Below are 22,402 nucleotides of genomic sequence, written 5' to 3'. Positions count from 1 at the left end.
CGAGAGAATCTTGAGAGGGCGATGCTTGTATGAAACAAATTTGCATTGGCTTTCGCATTATATATTAATTGGAGGAATTCTAGTCTCATCTCATGTACTGAAAGGAATTTGGAATGTTTAGGATGGCAAGGATTTGTGGTTAGGAAAGGCTCCATTTTTCGACACTTGGGATATCCATTGGGGATGAATGTTACAAATGGTTAATTGATTGAATAGATGTCTAGTAACTTAAGGGATAAGTTCATGTATTGGAAGTAACAATCTTGGCAATTTCATGTATGCTTGAAGGTTGTACATTGTATTATGGAACCCATGATATTATATTACATGTCATTGTTGCCATGGACAAAGAAGGCTTTGCAATCTGTTTTGCAACCTCTTTGATATTTGTTGTGGAGGAAGAGGGATAAGATGGGAATTGCATGGGTTACATGGAATCATCTAGCAACCCCTAAGCGCTTGGGCGGAGCTGGAGTATTGGACTTATCTCCCATTTATCTGGATGCATACGATGATTTGTGGATTTTCATTATTGCAAGACATGTGTTCAGACTCACAACCATGGATATCTATTGTCCAATACTTCATTGTGAACAAGGGTTTAACACATGGGAGGACAACAATTAACGCTTCATGGTGACAATTACTGAACGAATGTATTTCACTTAAGATTCTTGCCTCTTCATGTTTTCAACACTTGGTTATCTCATGGCAAGAAGCACTCTTGTTATGTATATAGAAACCAACATCTAGTAGAGAGCATTGTAATTCCTTGCAAAAAGATTTACTTGTGTCTTCTCAATTATATTATGTTGGCTTCGAAAGGAGAGATTAAGCTATTAGTTTAATCGTTTCGGGGTCAATGAGGTGAGAGATATAGTTGAGGTTCCATCTCAAAGAATTTGGAGTTTGTTGACGCGGAACAATTATTACTCATATCGCCTAATTATGGGTTTATCGGGCAATAACTACAACATATTGCATTGATCCAAGGTTCTTTACCTTTACAAAAAAAAGAACAATTGTGGATTGATTGGTGTTTAGGGGGTTAGACACCGGTTTACAAGTGACTACTAATATTCTGTATCATTGCACCATTGAGTCTCTTGGATGACTATCATCGACGACTGAAAAATAATGGAAAATACATAACTCTGATCATGGATGGTGGCAAATCTTAAAACGGAGTTGGCATTCTAAATTGCCACTTGCCATTGAACATGTTCCACTACCCATATAGTTAGTGGGTGACCTCTCTCTCTCTCTCTTATATTGTAAGTAGCTTACCCTAGTGGTAAGTTGTTACACAACAAACACTAGGTCTTGGGCTGAAACCCAATTTTCTCACCTCTCTATTATATATATATATATATATATATATATATATATATATATATATATAAATTAGCTTACACTAGTGGTAAGTTGTTACACGATAAGCACTAGTTCTTGGGTTGAAACCCAATTTTCTCACCTCTCTATTACTTCATACATATCTCTTAATTCAATACATGTCACTCTATGGAATTAGGGGTTGAACCCATGACTTCTCGGTCTGGGCATCTCTCTCCCTCCCTCTCGGTCTTTTTTTATTGTAATTAGCTTACCTTACTAGTAAGTTGTCACACTACAAGCACTACATCTTGGGTTCGAAACACAATTTTCTCACCTCTCTATTACATACTTCATACATATCTCTTAATTCACTAGATGACCTCCTGGTCTCCATTGAGCAACCTTACCAATTGAAGCGCTCTCTTGCTCTCTCTCTCTCTCTCTCTCTCTCTCTCTCTCTCTCTCTCTCTCTCTCTCTCTCTTACCAGGTTATGCTCTTGGAAACGGGTGTTCGACCCATAAAACTATTGGCACTCCAAAGAGTATATAAATACATTACAAAAGTCAAGAATATGCCGAATCATCGATTACCACATCTTGCTTGGAATGTTGGATGTAAGCTACAAAAGAATCATAAAAGTAAGATTCTCTCGTCTGGTTGGGTTGTTGACATAAGGAAATGGTTTAGAAGATGGGGTGTGGATGATCTTTTAGAGCTTTCGGGCAATGCTATGCAGTATGTAATGATTGAGGAAAGGTTGGTGGAATCATTAAGGATGAAGTGGGAGGATGCTAAGAGGACAAAGCTAGAATACTACATTGCAAATGTCAACCCTGAATGTTAGTCTCAATATAAAGCAAGAATGTCTATTGATCGTATCCAACCTTATCTCATTACCAATATGAGGAGTAATGCTCGTAGAGCCCTTACACTACTTCACACTCGATCTCACAAGTTAGATATTGAAGTTGCATCATGGCATCAAAATGTAACGAATTTGAAGACATGTAAAGTATGCAACGAAGGCATGGTAGAGGATGAACGTCACTTGCTCTTCACATGCTCGACATATAGTGCAATTCGTTCAAGATATGCTGACATACTAAGAGGGAGTGATAATTTAAGTGCCATACTTAAGACACCACCTAGAAGGTTGAGCTCATATGTGTATGCTTTACTAACACATAAAGACTTTGTGCTTCAACGTATGAATACCCCTTCTTAGGAAGGAGACATATATCAAGAACACATGTATACTTTGGTCCCATAGGTCAAAATTGGCCTCTTTATGGACGATAAAAATTCTAATTCTAATTCTAATTCTCTCTCTCTCTCTCTCTCTCTCTCTCTCTCTATATATATATATATATATATATATACACACACACACACACACATATTGTAATTAGCTTTGATCATATTCGACCATGCTTTCCACATCTCTTCGACCGAGCCCAATCCTTGCACGAATTTCTCTCACAACCACAATGTGCACTCCCGATGGCAACATTCATTGGTAAAGATCTTGAACGTCGAGAGTCACTACTCACTTTCACACGTATCACGTGAAAATGTAATATTTTTGGTCTCATAGGTCATATTTGACCTCCGAAGACGATAATATAATCTATCTATCTATCTCCGAATGAAGCAGAGATGTCTGGGACTCATCTCTCCGTCGGTCAATCGATCGGCTCCTCCTCCGACGAAAGGAAACTAACATGTAAACAAAAAAGAATAAGAAAAGCACACAAAACTATAACTAAAAAAACCCTACACACTCTTAACTCTCAATGAACACTCTTTTAACTTTTAATCAGAGAAGAACAAAATAGAAGGAAAGAAAGAAAGAAAGAAGAAGAAGACGCTATTACGCCTGCAAATCGATCCATCCATCCATTCATCGGCGGCGGCACAGAACAGAGTCCTCTCCTCTCCCTCCATCGCTCCCTATCTCTTTCTGTCTGTAATTTGTGTAGGGCTCCTGCAGTAGCCAGCACCTCCTGCGATGGCCTTCAGGTCCTCCACCAACACCCTTTGGCGCTCCCTTCTTGGCCGCCTTCAGAACCACCACCAGTGTCATCATCATCACCAACTCCTCCTCTGCCGCTCCATGTCTTCGGGAGTCTCCCACAAACTCTTCATTGGAGGTTAGTTCCTCTCTCTGTTTCAGGAGGACTCCGTTTACCATACATACAACCATAAATGCATACATACATACATACATACATACATACATACTGTTTCAGGGGGACTGCGTTTACCATACATACAATCATAAATGCTTACATACATACATACAAGGAAATTGGTATGCGATTATATCGACCATTTTGAAGAGGGGTTCAGTGGCATTTTCTTACAGACACACATACAAGTAAATTGGTATGCAAATATGGTGACTGTTATATGGAAGAGGGATCAGTGGCATTTTCTTGGATAAGATGAATCTTGCAGCAGCAAAATCTGCATCAGCCACAGAAATATAGATAAATAAAGAGAAGAAATGAAAAAAAGAGTGAAGAAGCCAAAGAAAGAGACAAGGAATGAAAGGACACAAATGAAATAGAAAAGGAATGAAGGGAAATGAATGATAGCAATAAAGAATGAAAGAAAATGAACGAAAGAGAGAAAGAATGAAAGGAAACAAACAAAAGAGAGGAGAAATCAAGGGCAATGAAATGAAGTGGATTGAAGAAATAAAAGGGAAATGGAATGAAAGAGAGAAGCCATTAAATGAATTGTAGTATCAATGTTTGCTAAAAGCTCAAAAGGTCACATGAGAGAGAAGAAAGGAAAGGAAATACAGAGAAGAAGTGAAAATAAATGAAATAAATAGAAAGAAGAAATGAGCCAAGTTATAATATTAGTATCGGTAAAAGCCAAAACTGGAATATGAGAATGCGAAAGGGGGTAGTTCAGATAAGGCTGTCTGGCAGGAACTGCAGGATCTTGACCTTAATATACGACTTACAATTAGAATATATATGTGACAGAGTGAGAGATTTGTTGAATTTAATTTTGTTTTGAAATTCAGGTCTCTCCTGGTCTACTGATGAGCATTCCCTGAGAGATGCCTTCTCATCATACGGTCAAATATCTGAAGGTATGCATGTTTTCTGGTAATTTCAACCTGTGTATTTGTTTTGTTTGTGTTTGCTCAACTAACGTAAGTACACCATCTTTTTGGAACGATACAGTCAAAGTGGTGCAAGATAGAGAGACGGGGCGGTCTAAAGGCTTTGGGTTTGTCAGTTTTATGTCTACAGATGATGCTGAATCGGCCAAGAAGAGCATGGATGGACAAGTAGAGGCCCAAGACTCTTCTATTATAGTGGGAAAAATACCAAAGTACCTCCTAATGTTTTGACTCCTTATGAGAATACCCCTTATAGTTTCTGGAAACTGTAAGGGATTTTCTGGTAAATAGCTCAAAAGTTAAGGGGATTGGGATTTTTTTCTCTTTATTGTATTAGTGCTAAAGTAATCTGGGTGAAATCTCAGAAATTCCCGGGGGTTTTCTGCATTTCCTTAAATGCCCTTAGGTTTTTGTTATTACTCACTTGAAGAAAGATGAATGGCCATATAATTGTGCATGTGGGGAGATCAGGAAAAAAACAACTTAAATACTTGGGGAAATAAAGTAAATTTCATGAATGTGTCCTATGGTTAATGGTCATTTGTCTTACTCAAATGAGTTTTTATATAGACTCTGAATGGTAGAAATGTTCGGGTGGATTTTGCGATCGAGAAAGCTCCTTCTGGACGATCTTTTGGTGGCTATGGTGGAGGAAGCATGGGATATGGAGAGTCAAGGTCTGGCTCTTCATTTGGTGGCGGTGGCAGTGATTCATCGTATAGCTCTTCATTTAGCAATGCATCTGCATTTGGGTCTGGAGGTTCTTCTGGTAGCCTTGGCACGGACTCTTCCAAAGATAGTTTTGATAACGACGACTCCTTCCAATCTTCAAGCAAAGACACTTTTGACAGTAGTGATTTTGGGAGCTCTGGTTTTGGAAAGAAATCCGAGAAGGAATCTTTTCCATTTGAGAACGATTCATTTGGAAATGCATTTGAGGATGACTCTTTTGGGGATTATAGTGATAGCAAGAACAAATATTGATACATACATGACAGGAGATAATTACTAAAGAAGGAAATGAGCCACCCCTAGGTATAAATGATCAACGACTTCTGTGATAATGAAGTCGATATGATTTGTAATGGATGTTGAAGTTTGTATCATTTTTGTGTGATCTTATGATATTCAATACTCATTAATGTGTTGGTGAAAATATCCGGATCTTTTTATTAAATGTTTTCTTTGTAATTCCAGAAAATTCTCGTAGATCCGAGTAATGAAAGCTTGTTGCATTGCTGTTTGGACCTTCAAAGTTTGATATATACTGTGATTATATAAGATTCTAATCATTAAGCTGGTCATGCCCAGCTTAGTTGTGTAGATGCCCTTGCAAGTTGTTTCAAAATGAAATGGTGAACCAAGACGAAATCATTCATTGTATTTGACTATGGATCTAAATCAAATGGGATTGCTTGTTGAACATCAAATTTTGAATGATCTCCTCTTCCTCCATCCGTTGGTTGGTTTCTCTTCTCTTCACTCTTGGAATGTCTTTCTCGTCGTCTAGTTCTTCACTAAATTCTGTTACTTCTGGCTAGTCTTCATGATACGTTTCAATCTTTTTGGATCATTTTGAATTAAATATAGCTACGTCTATCTAACCTTAATGATCTTTTTACCTACTTGGACCTCGTTGGTCTGTGTGGAACTTACCTTCAAACTCAACAAAAGGGAATATAACAATGGTCAGGAAGTTGTTTAGTTTTCCTGAACCTTATCCATGAAAAGGTGTTGGAAGGAGTTAAAAAAAACTTGGCATACATAGAGCATGAACCAAGAGCGAAGTCAGGAACTGAATAATACAATGCCCAAAATTTTCAATTTTAAAGTCAGAAAAGGGGAAACAGTATGTATTTGGGGAAATTTCCTACAATTTACCTTGTTCATAGATAATTGCTTTTTGTTAGTTTTATGTATGTATGTGTGAATATATCAAATCGAGCTATGAACTTAGTGGTTTCAATCAATGGTTTCCAAGTTCAAGCCAAGGAAAGAAATACCAGATTTTGTGTGGTCTGCGTATCCATGTCGACAAAGTAAATAAGATTGCTGGTAAGATCAGCAGAATACTTTTACTGTTCCGTTTCACTAATTTGTTCAGGATGTGGTGTGCCCGGTTTCTAGTTCATGCATTTGGGCACTGCTGCTGTTACCTGTATTGTGACACTGATACTCAGAATAAAATTGCACAACCTCATACCTGCTATTTCAGTAAAAATTCGCAATAACATTTTCCCATAAATAGGCATAAAATGAAACTAAATTGGACTTCATGGCCACAAGGATGACCGCTCTGAAGTAGATACAGAAGATATGACCAAGGTAAATGTACTGCGTGAACTCCATCCTAAACTTTCATGGAATACTAAAACTGGATCAAACCATAAGAATGAAGACCATTGTTCAATATGGGAAGTCCCCTTATTCGAAATCCTTGGCTTTGAAAAATTAAGCAACTGGTTTACATTTAGCAGTCTCTCTGAAGATGTGCCCCAAAAAGGGCATAGATTATGTTAAGTTTTTCTATTTACTTAAATACTAATGAAGGGTGCGAGAAGAAAGAGCAGTGGTGATTCTGTACTCCAGATGTTTCTGTTTGATGCATATCTGGAAGAGAGGGATCAATATGATATTATATAGTGCAAGAGAGGGAATCATTAGCAAAAAGAATCAGGGAACTCTGTTGGTACAATACTGTGCACACGCTATTACCACTTCAATCAAAGTGTACTCAATCCAACAAAGGCTGGAAACTGAACAGCACTATAAAAAGGCAACCACAAACTTGTATGGATAATGAACAAGATGACATCAATGATAAGGTTCAACATTCTTCTTGCTAGCCATAATACGCTTCAAATTGAATCAGTAATCAATGAATAATTAAATATATTATTCATATACTCATCGTTCATGAATTATGCAAGTTTTACAGGTAATTAGAAGTCTTGAGAGGGATACATAACAGATAAAGCATTCACATGTAACCCAACAACATCCTTATATCATTGATGATTTTGGAAAAATACATCATCTAATCTCATTCTGCCTTTCATTTAGCTACCCTCTTCCTTCATCCTATAGTCACATTTGGATTTCTGAATGACATCATCATAACATGTGCACGACAAGAGCTGCATGATGCAAAAAATGAATATAATCACCAGGTAACGGGAGTAATCTTCTAAAATTACTCAGGGAAATTATATTTGACTAATGGAGAAAAATGACCAAAGGAAAGATGTCACATCACAACTTTGCTTCTGAGTAAAAAATAACTGGTTTTATCTATAAGAGAAAATCCGGAATGACAGCTGCTTGAGGTGGCAAACTAACCGGACTTTTAGCCCTTTGTCGTGTTCTTCCCTTTCTACTGTTCTCCCCTTCAGACGTCACAGAAGAGGAAATTGATTTTCGTCTACTTTTCTTCTTCATCCCTTCTTCTACAATGTTCTCGGCACCGATAAAATCTTGAGCTGATCCATTCTTATCACTTCGTTGACCTTTACGATGACTTCTTCTATGATGATGTGAAACCATGCTCATTACTTTACCTTCACCTTCTGATAATTTCTTGCTTTTTTCTCCCACAAGAACATCCCTGATGGCACTAGATATAACATCATCCTTCAAGTCTTTCTTTGGTTTAATTGACGGGATCATTAAAGCTTCCTCGGAATCATCAAGCCTAATGATTACAGGACGAGGTGTAGTTCGACGAGTTTTCGACCAGAGAGATGGCTGATCTGCTAGCTTCATTATACCCTCAGATGCTGTTCCTGATGTATCAGGAATGTCGTCTGAATTCACCATTTGAGGCGGAGGATATTCATTACCTCTTGAGGATTCCTTCTCAACTGGTAAATAAAAGGTTCCATGACGCTGGCGGTGCTCAGTTAAGAGGGCCGATGACTCTTCATTCTTGGAAGAAACCTCACGTTTTCCCACACCAGATATAGAAGCCAATTCCCATTCTTGTATTAGTTGTGAATGTTCACCAATGCTCCAATCTTTCCAGCTTTCCCTGAGTTTCTCCTCATCTTTAAACAACACATCTAAGCTATTCAAATTCTCTTCTAGAACCAAGCCATCAGGTAGAGGGACTCGGCTCTGAGCAAACACTGATACAGGACCAAAATCCTGAGAGAAAACCTCCTTAAGAAAATCAAACAGCATATATGCCTTCCGAATTGAGTCCTCTCTGTTCAAAGAATTTCCCTTCACCTCTGAAAATATCATCTTTTCTCTCAATGCCTTCGTGACACCCTGAAGATTACAAGCTCGTTCTTGTACTTCCACATCATCATCACACAATGCAAGTGGGCCTACATTCATATCTAGGAGCTCCAATACCCTTTCAAGAGAGTCATTCACCACAGGTTCGCCATTCATACACCTGTTCATAGGCAATGCCTCATTTTCTTCCTGTTTAAGAGCCACATCGATTTTTTCCTCTGGCTTAATGTTATCTGGATCGCTTCCTTTATCAGAGAAAGTCGATGCGAGACTTTCTGTCATAATCGTCATTTCACTTCTTTCAAGGATGTTTCTCAAATACAAGAATGTGAAATGGACAAATACCTTCAGAACTGATTGGAGATAGACAGCACGGACTGATGATGGCAAAAGCTTAGTTCGCGGCTGAAGCAAAGCTTCAATGAGCTCAACAGGATTTGCAGAGTATCCAACATACTCGCCTGCAATCCAAGCAACAGCAGATAGAACTCTGTGCAAAGAATCATGCTCTAGCAAAGTTGGGTCAAGTAATATGCATCTTGAAACTGCAAGCAAATCCGCCCTCACCTCTTTAACTCTCATGCCGATATCCACAAACTGTCTCTCTATCTCTTTTCCATGTGTAGAGCCAGGTATCCGAGCAATGTTACCGAGTATAGAAACATACCAGCCAAAATCAGGAACAAGCTCATATAGGCCTCTGCTACAAGTTGCAAGTATGGCACCGATAAGCTCATTGCAAAACAATGGATGTGACTTCTCTGCATACTGCATTAGAATTTGAACAGTCTCTATAATATTAGTGTCTGTGACCATTCCTAGTATTAATTGAAGCGAAGCCATCTGAATGTTCTGATCTTCATCATTTAAGCTTCTTACAATGATGGACTTATTCTCTGCAACAGCCCAAGGATGAGACACCATCAGGGCTGCCAGTGTCTGAAGGCCTAAATAAATCAAGTTTGGATCATTCTCTTCCAATAGTAATCCTTTCAATTTCTCGACTGCGAGCTTCATAGCTTCGGCATGATCAGGGAGCCCTGAAATTATAGTTCGGATGCATTCTAAAAGCAATGATTTGGCATTTGTTTTTTTCATAAGCTCACAAAGAGGCTCGGCAATCTTCTTAACAAGCCTTGGCTCGAGAGGAGTCAAAACACCGAAGATCTTCACGATTTTGATGGTAAGCCAATTGTGCTTTGAATCAACAAGAAGCTTGTAAAATTCTGGAGCCAAAGGTATACAAGACCGAGGGTCTTTCAAAGCCATTTCACAAAAAACACAAACAGCAGCACACACAACCGTAGGGTCAGAATCTTCTAGTTTTTCCACTAATCGTTTACAAGCAATTCGGACGGCCTCGGGATACTTTGCAAAAAGCTTGAAGATGACTAGTGTGGCTCTCTTGCGGACATAAAGTCGTCCGTTAGCCAGCAATGTGAAAACCTCTGGGGTGAGTTCTTGTGCCAAGTCATGGGTAGCTATACATGACAAACATTCTAATGCGAGACCTGCCTCATACTCATTGGTGCTACAAAGATCCTTACGAATCTGATTCGTGGCGAGCAAAATCACGTCTATTCCTTCATGGAAGCTCTGCGATGCAGCCAAATACCCTATCTTCTTATGCTCAAATTTAGTCATACTCATCACTTCTATGACGTGAAAAGCTGCCCATTCCATATCCACACCTTGAAGCATGTTTATGTATGTAAGCTTTTGCAATGCAACCGCTTTTGTGTTTGAATCTGTGGATTTGATCTCTTTCCTGATCTCATCGAGATGATTAGAAATGTACCTGGATTCTCCGATCATTTGCACTCTTAACCCTTTCACAAGGTCTTCTAAGGTTCGTTGAAACAAGGATTCCATGATGGTGGAAGCCATGCCGGAATTATATAGTTTGATATTCAGCTTCTTTCCTTTTTTCCGCAATCCAGTCTTTTTCTAACAAACAAGAATCAATCTTGCATGATGTGAAGGCTAAAGGTTCTTACATGGGAAAAGTGTCCATGGATTCTCTGATCGGATCAAACCAGAGCGATGAGGAAAGGATCAAGGGGTGGGGGAGGGGGGGGGGTGCAGAGAGCCATGGATAGAAATTGAAGCAGGTGGAAACCTTACATGCGGGGGGAAAGCTCTGAAGTGGGCGATATACATGGCATGAGTCAGATCTACCTGATTCACCACAGTCAGGTCTTATATATGTATTATGTATATATACTGTTATACATATAGCTCTCATTGATTATGACTGCAACAAGATGGAGCCCTTAAAACTATAAAGAGGAGGCACACAAGAGAAGAAGATGTGAAGTGGTAATGCCGACGAAAGAAAGACCCAATCTTCGGACACAATTCCACAATACAATAATAGCCCATGGGCAGGGCACAGAGAGCCACTCGGGCGATGTTCCTAAACCTCAAGGAAAAACCATACTAACAGTGAGTGGCTGCGGATATACGAAGATCTGTCGCAGTTCGTAGAGTCGTACACGGCTTGCCAATATATGCTTAAATCCGAGACACGAGGATGAGATTCACCCAACCTACTCACTAGTAGTGTGCTACAGATGCATGGTGAACACAGTGGTTAGTGCCCATTCATTGGAAGACATAAGTGGTTAGTGCATAGGATTGGGGATTGGACCTTACGAACCAAGTTGAAGGGAGAGTGCTGAGAAACAAGACTAAAACATTTTCTACCATTCCGTATCAAAAGATGTCATTTGTCAAGGTCGATGTGTAGGTAGGGAAAATTGTGGATAATGTGGGGAGTTGAATAGTAATGAAGGAACGGAACTCTTCACACAACTAGGCGTCAAGCTTTGCCTCACTACAACCTTGTGGGAAGGTAGAAAAGAGGCCAAATTTGTTGTTTTACACCTTGTGCCAAGATACCACCACCCACACCACAATAACTAGGTTCATGGCAATAGGTAGGTAGTTTGTTTATTTGACTTGTGAGTTCATTTCTACTCATGAACACCAATTTGACTCAAACAATCAAATTGATTCTAAACCTATAACAAGGAAGTGTGGGCCCTTTAATGTCCATTATTGCCTCATTAACAATTCATATTAAGTTTTCAACAGAATCTTTAAATTCTTCAACTCCCGACATGTACTTACTACTGCTCGGTGGGTGAGGATCAAGCAGATAGCAACTAAGCGTACAATTAGGAAACAAAAATGGTGTTTAATCAAAAATAACAAATGCAAGTAGGAACTTGGTGCACATCATATAAAGTTGTGGCTCAAATGAGCAAAATTATGACCATTCCTAAGGAATGAACCTTAATCAAATTACATGATCCTCTCCCATAAGTACCATCATTTTTCAGAAGTGATGATATAGGGACTTGATCCATAAATGTATGGAAAAACATTTACCGACGCATTATCAAGTAAAAACAATATGTGGTTGAATATCTAGAAGAATTGTTTTTTGATTTCCCTACACTCAATATCCGTCTTCCACATTAACAACCCCTACATTAACAACCTGTTGTAGAGATAATCTCGAGGACATCCGAATTTTGACAAAGATGGGAGAGACAAAGGGGGAATACATAAAAGAATAAATGCATATAGTTTTCTTTTTCTTGTTCTCTCAGCCCACCCCATCTTAACTCAATGAGGCTCAGCTGGGAGAAGCTTTAGACTCCGCATCCATTCGCAAAAACTCAAATCATCCACATAGTAAAACTTGCTTTTTAAATTTGCCCTTTTCTCTGGCGTCAAAGTCCGCAATTGTGGAAATCTTGCTTCCTAAAAGAAAACGAGGAACGTGCATATTTCAGTAGAGAATTTCACACTGAAAGAAAAACCTTGAAACTAGAAACCCCAACTACAAATAAGCAAAAAACATAAGTAATTTCCTGATTCTCACATTAAACAAATAAAACCTCAAATCATGAGAAGATAGTTAAAAAATGTGAACAATTTTTAACCTGCCAAAGGACCTCACTTACCTGTTCATAAGGGGGATCTTTATGTGCAGGAATAAGTCTTGCTTGAAGATATCTTGCTTGTGAAGTACCTTCCTGCAAATCAAAGAACAGTATTGACTCTCTTAAATTATTATTCATGCTAATGTATGAAACAAGAAAAACCCATATTAGTTTCATCAAAGCACCGGCACAACAAAAAGTAAAAGAATTTAGTAATGTTTGCAACATGACCCTAGAAGGTAAAGCTAATGCATGATGTGAAAAAATGTGAACAATTTTTAACCTACCAAAGGACCTCATTTACCTGTTCATAAGGGGGATTTTTATGTGCAGGGTGACTGAATTGCCATTCGGCAATTGAATGGGGACCTAGCTGATCCTGCCCGTTGCCGAGTCAAACTGTGCCACCGGCTCCGGCCGAATAGTCCAAAAACCATTCGATGTCGGGGGTCATGTGAAATGTGGCCCAAAGTCCAACAGCCACGTTCGTGCGTCTTGCACGCTGTTGAGGACTTAACCAGTCAAGGAGTCTTCCAAGGAGAGAACTTCTCCAGACCGGGATTCAACAACATTGACTTGGTTGCCAGTAGGGGAATGATTCGAATCGGATTGTCCTTGTGTCCGATCGAATCGCCGACTGTTCTCCTTTCTCTTTATCAACCAGCAGTCGGAAACATTGTGGCCGGCCTTTTTGCAATGTGTGCAGAAGGTGTTCGACCGACTATTTCTCGACTTCGACCGCTGCCAATCTTCCTTCCTCTTTGGCCGACTAGTACTTCGGGCGGCTCTTCCGACTTTGCTCAGTTGAGTGGTGAACTTCTACCGAATCATCGATGGTGAGACCCATCGATCGTCGCCGAATGTTCTCAGTCAGGACTTGTCCGATTGTTTCATCCAAATTGAGATTTGGACAACTATTGGCGAATGTTGTGCAAAATACCTCCCAGCTCGCCGGCAAGCTCGAGAGGAGGGCAAGGGCCTTAACTTCTTAAAAGATGTTACATCTTTTTTTCTTTCCCTCAAAGAATACATTACATTATGTACTTTTTTCTGGAAATGTCTTATCGAAATCACGTCACAACTTGGTTATGTCTATCAGGTGCCTTTGGCAAGAGAGATCACAAAGATTGACACTTTGTGGTTAGCCTCTGGATGTGGCATAGGTTCCAGAAAATGCACATGTCTTAGCTTTAAATAAATCAGTCATCAATCACTTCCCTCTGGGGAAACAGTCATTTCAAACAGCTAGGATAGATTTGTTTTAGGTTAGATTTTCTATAATTACAGCTAGGGTAGACTTTATACTATGGCTAGATTCACCACAATCCCCTTCCTTGCACCAAACATTTCCAAACAGCCAACGTTTTCCTGATTTTTCCCATTCTTATCATTAGTGATCTATTAATTTACCCTCTGTCATCAATTACAGCAGCATATTTCTATAATTACTTCAATCTTGAATCGAATATTTGAAGCTACCGTAAACTTTATATGACATACTTGAATTTCAATATGTATTACAAATTGATATGTAGCCAAAAAAAGCTCCCAATTCATGAATATGTCTCCCTATATATACACCACATCCTAAACTCTAGCATATGCATCCTTATTCAAGGAGTTTCCTTAACAAAATCAGTTGTTCATGAAGAGATTAAATGACTAATATCATTCAGCAAATAGTTAACATCTGAAAATGTTGTTCCGCATTGGAACCATTAAATAGGTAAAGATTAATAAATGTTAAAACGTTCCATGATACCCTGGTTATCCATCAAGCAATTGGGTAAGGATATATATATAGGTATTCCATGGTCTTGCAAAAATATCGATATTTCTGTTAGATAATCATGTAGCGTCGTAAAGATTAGCTTGATTGAAACTTCCCCCGGTGACATAACTCCACTATAGGTCAGTGCGAGATGGGGAGGGCTCTGAAGCAAGGAAAGAATTTCAGTGTTGGGTGATAATGCTTGTCAATGAAAAGGGTGATGAGATCATGGTTCAGGTGGGCACAGCTTTGCTGAATGATAGATTGTTAATGCTCGGCTTATTGTAACCCATTCTAGAATAGCAAAGAAGTGCTAAACAAGTACAAATAAGATTGCAACCTACACCTTAGATACACTCATATCTGTAGCTAAATTACTATGAGGAAGATGAAATGTTGGAGTTTGTGTACATATGTCTATATTCTCATCATTCATGATCATTTTACATCTCTTTCCTATCCAAGAGAAGGGCGCTCAAGGGTGACAATATATATTTACATGATGATCTCATTCCAGCTCAAGTAGCACCCCCACAAAGAAACATGCCATGAGTGCTCAACACAAAAAAGGCAGAAAAATGGGCTGTATATAAAGACACAAAGATCATTTTATTATCTGTATGGCCTATGAGATGCATGACTATATGGAATTGCAATGGATCTCTAAGGACAGATGCCAGGTATTTGAAGATACCTTCAAGAAAATAAATATCGCTATATAGATGGGAATCAGTATGGCACCCCCAAACACGGATACCACAAAATACTAGAGGCTCGAGGGAATCTTAGAGAATTATATATTGCAATTTGCTACTTTCCACCTGCCTACTCGAGGTTTGCACCTCTCAGAGAATCACCATGTCTACCATGATATGATGATATCACAAAGTTTTGCTACTATGGGCGGATTTTGTACTATTAGGAGACTTCAAAGCACAAACTAAAGACAAACAAACAATTATGTTTGACACATGAGAGACTATGTATGGAGAAGTTATGGCAGAAGTTGATCTAAAGCACCAAACTCAAGATATGAGAGAAGTAACAGAATATGACATACACTTTCTAGCCTTGGGAAATGCACATGCATTTGTGATATATACTGGCTTGTCACAATGGCCCAGATCAGATGCTTTGACATTTGGAACCGAAAGGGAGATTCCAGCACAATGGATTACCTGATTTGATCTCCATCCCATATACCCGAAATAATGGAGTTCAATATCTCTGGTAGATCTATTGGCTTGGCAGCAGATCATGCATATCTATGCTTTGAGGTGAAGGATAGATGCACAACAGATGCATATGCTAAGAACGAGAGTGGGCTGTCTAAATACCAATTTAACTGGGAGACAGTTGATGCATATAGTTGTGGAATATACAATGGCATCCTAAATTTGGATCCTTTCACACCCCTAGAGGAAGTCACACAAGGATAGTCATTGCATAATGCACCCACAAATGCCTTTTCCCACACGATAAGCATTGAACCGAAACCTGGTAGAGTGATGCAGAATGTCATATACAAGGAGACGCTTGCAAGAGAAACCTTCCAACACCTTGTGAGGAAGAACAAGATATTATATTTGGCGAAATTTGAAGCACATGTGCATCACTTGTTCCAGGGCACCTTGTAAATCCATCTGCAGCCAATTGTCTTCTTGTGCGGTGAGTGGGGAACGAGATCCCATGTCTCGTTCTTGCATACGGCACGCATCTCCTTGTTCATTGCTTCGATCCATCGCGGGTCCTTCGCGGCTTCGGAAAAGGTTTCCGGCTCCCATACAATTGCTACCTTCATCATAAAGGCGTAATGGTACGCCATATACTCATCGTAGCCGAATCGGCTTACGGGGTTCTTTTCACAGGTGGATCGGCGGAGCTTCTCATTTGCAGATACTAAGGCTTTCTTCACTCAATTTGTCCGGATGTCATTACGTGTAACCATATGGGCTCAATCCTAGAGTAAGAATTGAGTTTATGAGCGGAGGGGAATGGCTGCCATTCAACTAGACAAGCAGGTTTTCTTTCGAAAGGCATTCCTGTCTTTTTTCAAATATGAACCCGACTCTCTGAGCCTTTATCGAGGGCAGCCCCCTTAAAAAAAATATTATTGCTACTTTGTAGATTCTGAAAAGCCTTTGACACTATCGCACGCTCCGTCATTTCAGCAGCTAGATGTTTTGGCTGTCCCCATAGATATGCAATGGTAAATCTATGCACTGTATGAATCTGTGTCAACAAAAGTGCGATCTCCCAATGGGTTGTGGAAGGCTGTGGCTAGCAGAACTGGAGTAAAACACGGATGCCCACTCTCTGTGGTCTCTATATAGAAGAGGTATCGCATTACATGGAGAGAATCCGCGGTTTGATGCCTAGCTGATATACCCATACAAATATTACTATAAGCTGATGATATTGTGTTCATCTCCAACTTTCCTAAGGTACTACAAAGACATCGAAACGCCTTTAAAAAAACATTTTGTAGCAACAAAGTTTTTCGGCAAACCTACATAGCAATAAAGTGATGGTATGTAATACTGCTCAAGCATGGGTAACAAGATCAGAGCTAGAATTCTTATTGGGAGAGGAAAAGGTGGCATACACACAATTCTACACATAACGTGCAAAGTACTGATGCCCCATGATATAATTTGGGTGGAGATGGGAGCAGCCCCAAGAATCACTGAGTCATTATTTTGATCAATGACCGGTATCGAACGGCTTTGGGAGTCAAAATAACTTGCTGAACATAGAGATATTCATTGTTGGTATGCTGAAAGGCAATATTTTTCGAGTCACGTGGCATAACCATAAATGCACTACCCCTATTCCAATATAGCTTGGATTTTTGTTGAGTCAAAAGGGCAGACGAGGATAAGGGAAAAAGAAAAATAAATAAAAATGTCTTCAAGCATGCTAGCTTGGTTGGTAGAGTGTCTTGTCAACACAACATAGGTTCAAATACAACATGGGCCAAAAGTGGTCATTTGCACGATTTGCAAAAGGGAAGGAAAATTAAGGTGTCTTACAGTCGATCTTTTGAGGTCTGGAATCAACCTAAAATGCTAGAATCAACCAAATTGACAAAAGGCTAGATGAATGTCTAAAACAGGGGGAAAAGCTGAAATTATTTTAGGAAAAATGCAAAACACCTATTCTTCAGGAATCATTTGAACAAAAAGAAGATTAAGGAGCACTAATCCAAGAGGATTAGCAAGGTTAACTACACAATTAGCACAAAATTAATTTGGTTTTCGATTTCTTGCTCTTCAACTCAATCAGCATGAAGCTAATTTATCTCTTCCTTGTGAGGATTAATATGCATATATCCTGTACAGATGCAATATTTGTGCATATTTAAAATTGATATTTTCATCATTCATGACTATTTACATCCCATGGGGAGCGAAACTCTATTTAGTATGTCTGAAACATTTACATACACTACATGATTATGAAAGTACTCATCCTAGACAACTCTCTCAAAATTTAAGAATGCAATTCCAGAACTGGTGGTTCCCAAGTTTTTCCATGCCTGATTGCAACCTATTTGACAGTCACAATCCAGTTGCTTGTTGCCCACATCATGATTATCAAGCCCACAATTAGCAATATAGATAAAAGAAATAGAGTGGAAATATTCAACTCTCCGCAGAAAAGAAGAAACTATAGATGGGCAAAAGAAGACATGGGAGTTAAAATGCATTGTGTCAAAGGTTCCTTCAAAAATGAAGATAATAGGAATCCCTAATATTTGAGTATATGTACAAAGACTTTCAAGAAACCCTATCTTGTGAATATTCTTTTTAAAGATATAGACATGAAAGGTATTACTTCCGACCTTATTTTCTTAAGAGAAGTAATAGGATACAACCAACATGTCAATCATATCTTATATAACTACTTGAACAATAATCCAGACTTCAAGAGGTGTAATTGAATCACATTTAAGCGGATCAAATTTTGGAATTAATAAAGTAAATTGACATTACCTTAAAGGAGAGAATCCGGGGTGCCGGGAATCGTTGTTCTGTGAGCTCCTCAACAAGTGTCTTGCATGCTGCATAAGCAGATGCACACAGTGTTTTGTCTGCAGCTAGTTCAGAGCCCTACTCAAATATAAAAAATTTATAAAGCCTATTAGAGATACAAAGAAAGCACAATCAATCCTCAAGATGATAGAGACTAAGCTGGATAAAAGAAGGATTACCATCCAGATAAAAACATCTGTGCCATGATCAAGAACAATAGCAGCATCTGACTGCATTGCAAGATCATATGCCGGCAGCTCTTCGAAAGTACCACCATCACGATGCATAAGAACTCGAGGAGATATTATACGCAAAGACATATCAAATGAGGCATGCAAAAACATGTTTCTAAGAACAACTCTTTCATCCTCGTGACCAATGATGCTTCCCAACAAAGGACCTCGTCTCAAGTGGAACAGAGTCTCTCCTAATTTGGGAAATTCTCTTGGAAAACTACGCAAGGAGGTCTTACTTAATGATTTGCCAAACTTCGCCGCAATCTGTTTCATCCTTTCATCAATGGAACCTTGCATATCTAAAGTGTCTGAAGCATTCTTTGCAAATGCTGCTGTTCGCTTGCCAATAATCACAGAAGCTACTTCATCATCAATGCTCTGTATATAGCTCGCCAAACTGCTTGTTGTTGGCAGCCTTACAGTGATCACACGTGTAACATTCATTAGATATGAGTTGGTGTACTGAGCTGCAAACTGAAAGTAAACATTTTCTTCCTTTATATCTTTTTTCAGTTCAAAACACATAGTAAAGCTCTGACACTCTTCCATTGTGGGCACCTCCATGGAGACTGACTTATCATTTTTGGCAGTCTCATGAGTGCTAAAGGTAGCTGCTTTTCCTGGTCCTATGACATGATTAGCTGTAAAACACTCTGAAAAGCGCGATTCAAAAATACCACGGAATCCTGATGTTCTTTTAGCTGCTCTCTGTAAATTGAGACCAAAGGACTCACCAAAATCATCATGCAAGATAAGCACACCCCCTGAAGCAGTAGCCAAAGGTTCAACAACTGGCACTCTTACAGGGCATGTCCCTGCACAAAGTATATCCACAATTGCATCCTGTCTCCGAGCTTCTTGACCTAAATGCTCCATCTGCTTGATAGCTTTTCGCTCCAAATATGTGTAGTTTGGATGGCTTTGAGAATGAGGCACAGAACCTTGACCTAAAGTGTTAGGTCCACCAGCACAAATCAGCAAACGACTACAGCCCCCAGACCTTTTCACCATGCTTCTAGGCATTTCCATAGAGGGTCCTTGGATCAGAGAAAGAGCAACTTCTACTGCTGTTCCCATACAGCGGTCTCTTGATGCTTCTGACAAACTCCCTTTATATGGGCGTAACGATGATACAATAGAATGAGCCACAGACAAACAAACATGCAAAGGAGCAAGATATACTCCTGTCCCATAGAGTAAAGTCTTCTGAAGTTCATGACTTCGAAGCGCATTTCCTGGGAAGACATCAGCTGCCGCTACCCCAGATTGAGAGAAATCATATACTGAAACTGTCTTTCCATATGTGATAATCCCAAGTCGAGTGGCAGGTGCTAACGAATCGAGCAACCCATGAAGTGAGCTTTGCAGGTGCTGCAAATGAGCTTCATCTAGACTCTCATCGATAAGGATCATCAATGGAGCTGCCATTATTGTTTCAGAAACTGGTATAAATCCAGGGCGTCGGGAGCTAACCTCGACATAATCCACAACAGAAGTAACAAGTTCTGGCCAGTTAACAAGCTCTTCTTTGCTTGCTGCCCTGTATTCCCCAGAGCTACTATTCATCTTGTCACAAAAGGGGCATTTCCATTGTCCTGTGTTAGGATCTATACTACAATACAAGTTAGAAAAAGCACCACAGTTCTGGCACCGGAAAGGGCTTCTTCTTATGATGGGCGGGCTTGGGATCACCTCCCTTGCAGGGCAGATGATCGCACCGAATCCGAGACTTGGAATATTCAATGTCTTCTTCTCCTTCAATGCCTGTCACAAAATTAAACGAAAGAACCCTAGGATCATGAGTATGGAAAAGAGTTGGGTCAATAAACAACTCTAGTTCAAAAGCAGACATTAAGATAAGTAGCTATCTATGTTTTGGTGTGAGATCAGTTTAGCTATGTGACTTACTTATTGCCAATGGAAGCACAAGATCTTCATTGATTGATCCACCAATAAGTCCTTTTATGCAATTTACTTTGTGACAAAAAACAAAATCCTACTTTCCTTCATGTTTCCTAGTGAGTGCCCAACATTATTATCTTCTTACATGCAAAGCTCTGCGAATCTAGCCAATCTCTGCCATGAAAACAAAGGATACGTATCCGAATACAAAGGTTTGCAACATTTTCCCTGTGTCAGAAAGAGACCCCTGTCTCTGATCCTTCCTCACAGAACTCAGACATTACAATGTCTTTTACAGGAGAAACGAACCCATAAGACTAGTAGCACAAATGTTTGCCTTCAATTTTAATGAAGTTTCCATATCCAGAAAAGGCAACCATACACAAAACATAGATCCAAAAAAACAAAAAAAGTAAACAACCATACAGGATTTCAGGCTACTTACAGTGTGGGCGGAGAAGAGAACAAATGAGGAAGCGGCAGACCAGCTCGAAGAATCCATCTGTGTATCAGAAAAATCGGTGCTTAACTGTTCATTGCCATTCATTGTCATCGTCATCATCGCTGCTGCGGCTGGATGATGCTGCGTTCCCGAAGCAACAGGGATTTCTCGAAAAGAAGCCGGAGAAGAAGCCAAAGGGGATGCAAACGAAGGGGGAGGGGGAGGGGAGGTGAAAGAAGGAGAGGAATAGAGGGCGGCGATGGCAGCAGGGGAGAAATCAGGCGGCGGAGGAGGAGGTGGGGGCAAATACATCCTGCCAATCGTCGATCCTGATCCCGATCCTGTCTCTGGTGTAGCAGATTGATAGTGTGGGTCCATCCAAGGACCATTTGACAGAGGGATCTCTGCAGAGGAGGAGAATTGGCGAGCTATGGTGGTAGGCGAGTGGGGATTAGGTTGGGGATGGGGGTGGAGAACAGGAAAATTCTTCTTCTCCTGTGCATCCCCCATGGCTTCTCCTGCTCCTGCTCCTGCTCCTGCTCTTCCAAGACCATATGTTTGTCTCTCTAAGACTCTATACTGTATACACACACATATCATGGGTATAGTATATACATAGCATTATGTATGTATGTATGTATGTATGTATGTATGTATGTATGTATGTATGTATGTATGTATGTATGTATGTATGTATGTATGTATGTATGTGTCTGTGTGTATGTATGTATGTATGTATGTATGTATGTGTGTGTGTGTGTGTGTGGCTCGTGTCTATTCTGCATCAAATCATAAAGAGGGCTGGCGAGGGAATCGCGGCCACAGACGGTGTAGGTCGCTTAGAGGAAGGCACGTGCGATCTGCACCGTCAGATTTCGATAAGGAAGAACACGCGAAAAAAACTGTTGTCAGAGGTCGCCCAACTCTGACTGCCCAACTCTGACTGTTGCAAGTCGCCCAGCCAAATGTATCATTTCGACCAAAATCTTCAAATAAGCTTGTTCATTACCCTTAAAACTTACAATAACATATCAAACAGTCACAAAATCCAACGTTAAATTATTCAAAATCGACGATCTTTACCATACTTATGTTAAAACAAATAATCATATTAAAAGATAAAAGTTAAAAGTTGAAAAACATAAAACTTAAAACAGAGAACGTAAATCCACTTTAAACACCGTAAACCCAAATCAAAGGATGACATACTTGAATAAGGAAACTTAAAACATAAATCAACATATGACATACTCCCAAATGCACTCATAAATCAACATAAATCCACTTGAAACATTGTAAACCCAAATGCACCGGTTCGCAAAACCACTCAAGCTATGTTTATGGCTCATC

The 22,402-nt window shown here is 39.6% G+C and overlaps 3 protein-coding genes across 3 annotated transcripts; 1 reads left to right on the top strand and 2 right to left on the bottom strand.

The window, feature by feature from the left end:
• The first annotated feature begins 3,260 nt into the window (after positions 1-3,260).
• On the top strand, positions 3,261-5,714 carry LOC147853200 (uncharacterized). Its single transcript, XM_087333617.1, has 4 exons — positions 3,261-3,486; positions 4,374-4,442; positions 4,537-4,643; positions 5,046-5,714. The coding sequence occupies exons 1-4, from the start codon at positions 3,345-3,347 to the stop codon at positions 5,457-5,459; spliced, it is 732 nt and encodes a 243-aa protein (XP_087189743.1). The 5' UTR covers positions 3,261-3,344; the 3' UTR covers positions 5,460-5,714.
• Positions 5,715-7,350: 1,636 nt separating this feature from the next.
• Positions 7,351-10,797, bottom strand: DELTA-ADR (delta-adaptin). Its single transcript, XM_087333117.1, has one exon. The coding sequence runs from the start codon at positions 10,599-10,601 to the stop codon at positions 7,767-7,769; it is 2,835 nt and encodes a 944-aa protein (XP_087189243.1). The 5' UTR covers positions 10,602-10,797; the 3' UTR covers positions 7,351-7,766.
• A 1,162-nt stretch (positions 10,798-11,959) lies between these two features.
• Positions 11,960-21,609, bottom strand: LOC147853198 (Sec23/Sec24 protein transport family protein). Its single transcript, XM_087333066.1, has 5 exons — positions 21,056-21,609; positions 18,652-20,472; positions 18,434-18,550; positions 12,689-12,760; positions 11,960-12,485 (listed from the first exon to the last, which is right to left on the bottom strand). Exons 1-5 carry the CDS (start codon positions 21,560-21,562, stop codon positions 12,348-12,350), a joined length of 2,655 nt encoding a protein of 884 aa, XP_087189192.1. The 5' UTR covers positions 21,563-21,609; the 3' UTR covers positions 11,960-12,347.
• Positions 21,610-22,402: the final 793 nt, after the last annotated feature.

This window comes from Azolla caroliniana, unplaced genomic scaffold, assembly GCF_043228905.1.
Source record: "Azolla caroliniana isolate FFs.n. ecotype wild unplaced genomic scaffold, voAzoCaro1.0.p SCAF_17, whole genome shotgun sequence".
Taxonomy (NCBI): domain Eukaryota; kingdom Viridiplantae; phylum Streptophyta; class Polypodiopsida; order Salviniales; family Salviniaceae; genus Azolla; species Azolla caroliniana.
Note: the sequence above shows the minus strand (reverse complement) of the source record. Positions and strands in the feature narration are given on the sequence as shown.

Coding starts and splice junctions, on each gene's coding strand:
- LOC147853200 (XM_087333617.1), top strand. CDS start 3,345: ATGGCCTTCAGGTCCTCCACCAACACCCTTTGGCGCTCCCTTCTTGGC. Junction 4,443..4,536: donor ATACGGTCAAATATCTGAAG/GTATGCATGTTT, acceptor GGAACGATACAG/TCAAAGTGGTGCAAGATAGA. Junction 4,644..5,045: donor AGAAGAGCATGGATGGACAA/GTAGAGGCCCAA, acceptor GTTTTTATATAG/ACTCTGAATGGTAGAAATGT.
- LOC147853198 (XM_087333066.1), bottom strand. CDS start 21,562: ATGGGGGATGCACAGGAGAAGAAGAATTTTCCTGTTCTCCACCCCCAT. Junction 20,473..21,055: donor TTCTCTTCTCCGCCCACACT/GTAAGTAGCCTG, acceptor ATTTTGTGACAG/GCATTGAAGGAGAAGAAGAC. Junction 12,761..18,433: donor CCCGGATTCTCTCCTTTAAG/GTAATGTCAATT, acceptor TTTGATTTGCAG/GAAGGTACTTCACAAGCAAG.
- DELTA-ADR (XM_087333117.1), bottom strand. CDS start 10,601: ATGGCTTCCACCATCATGGAATCCTTGTTTCAACGAACCTTAGAAGAC.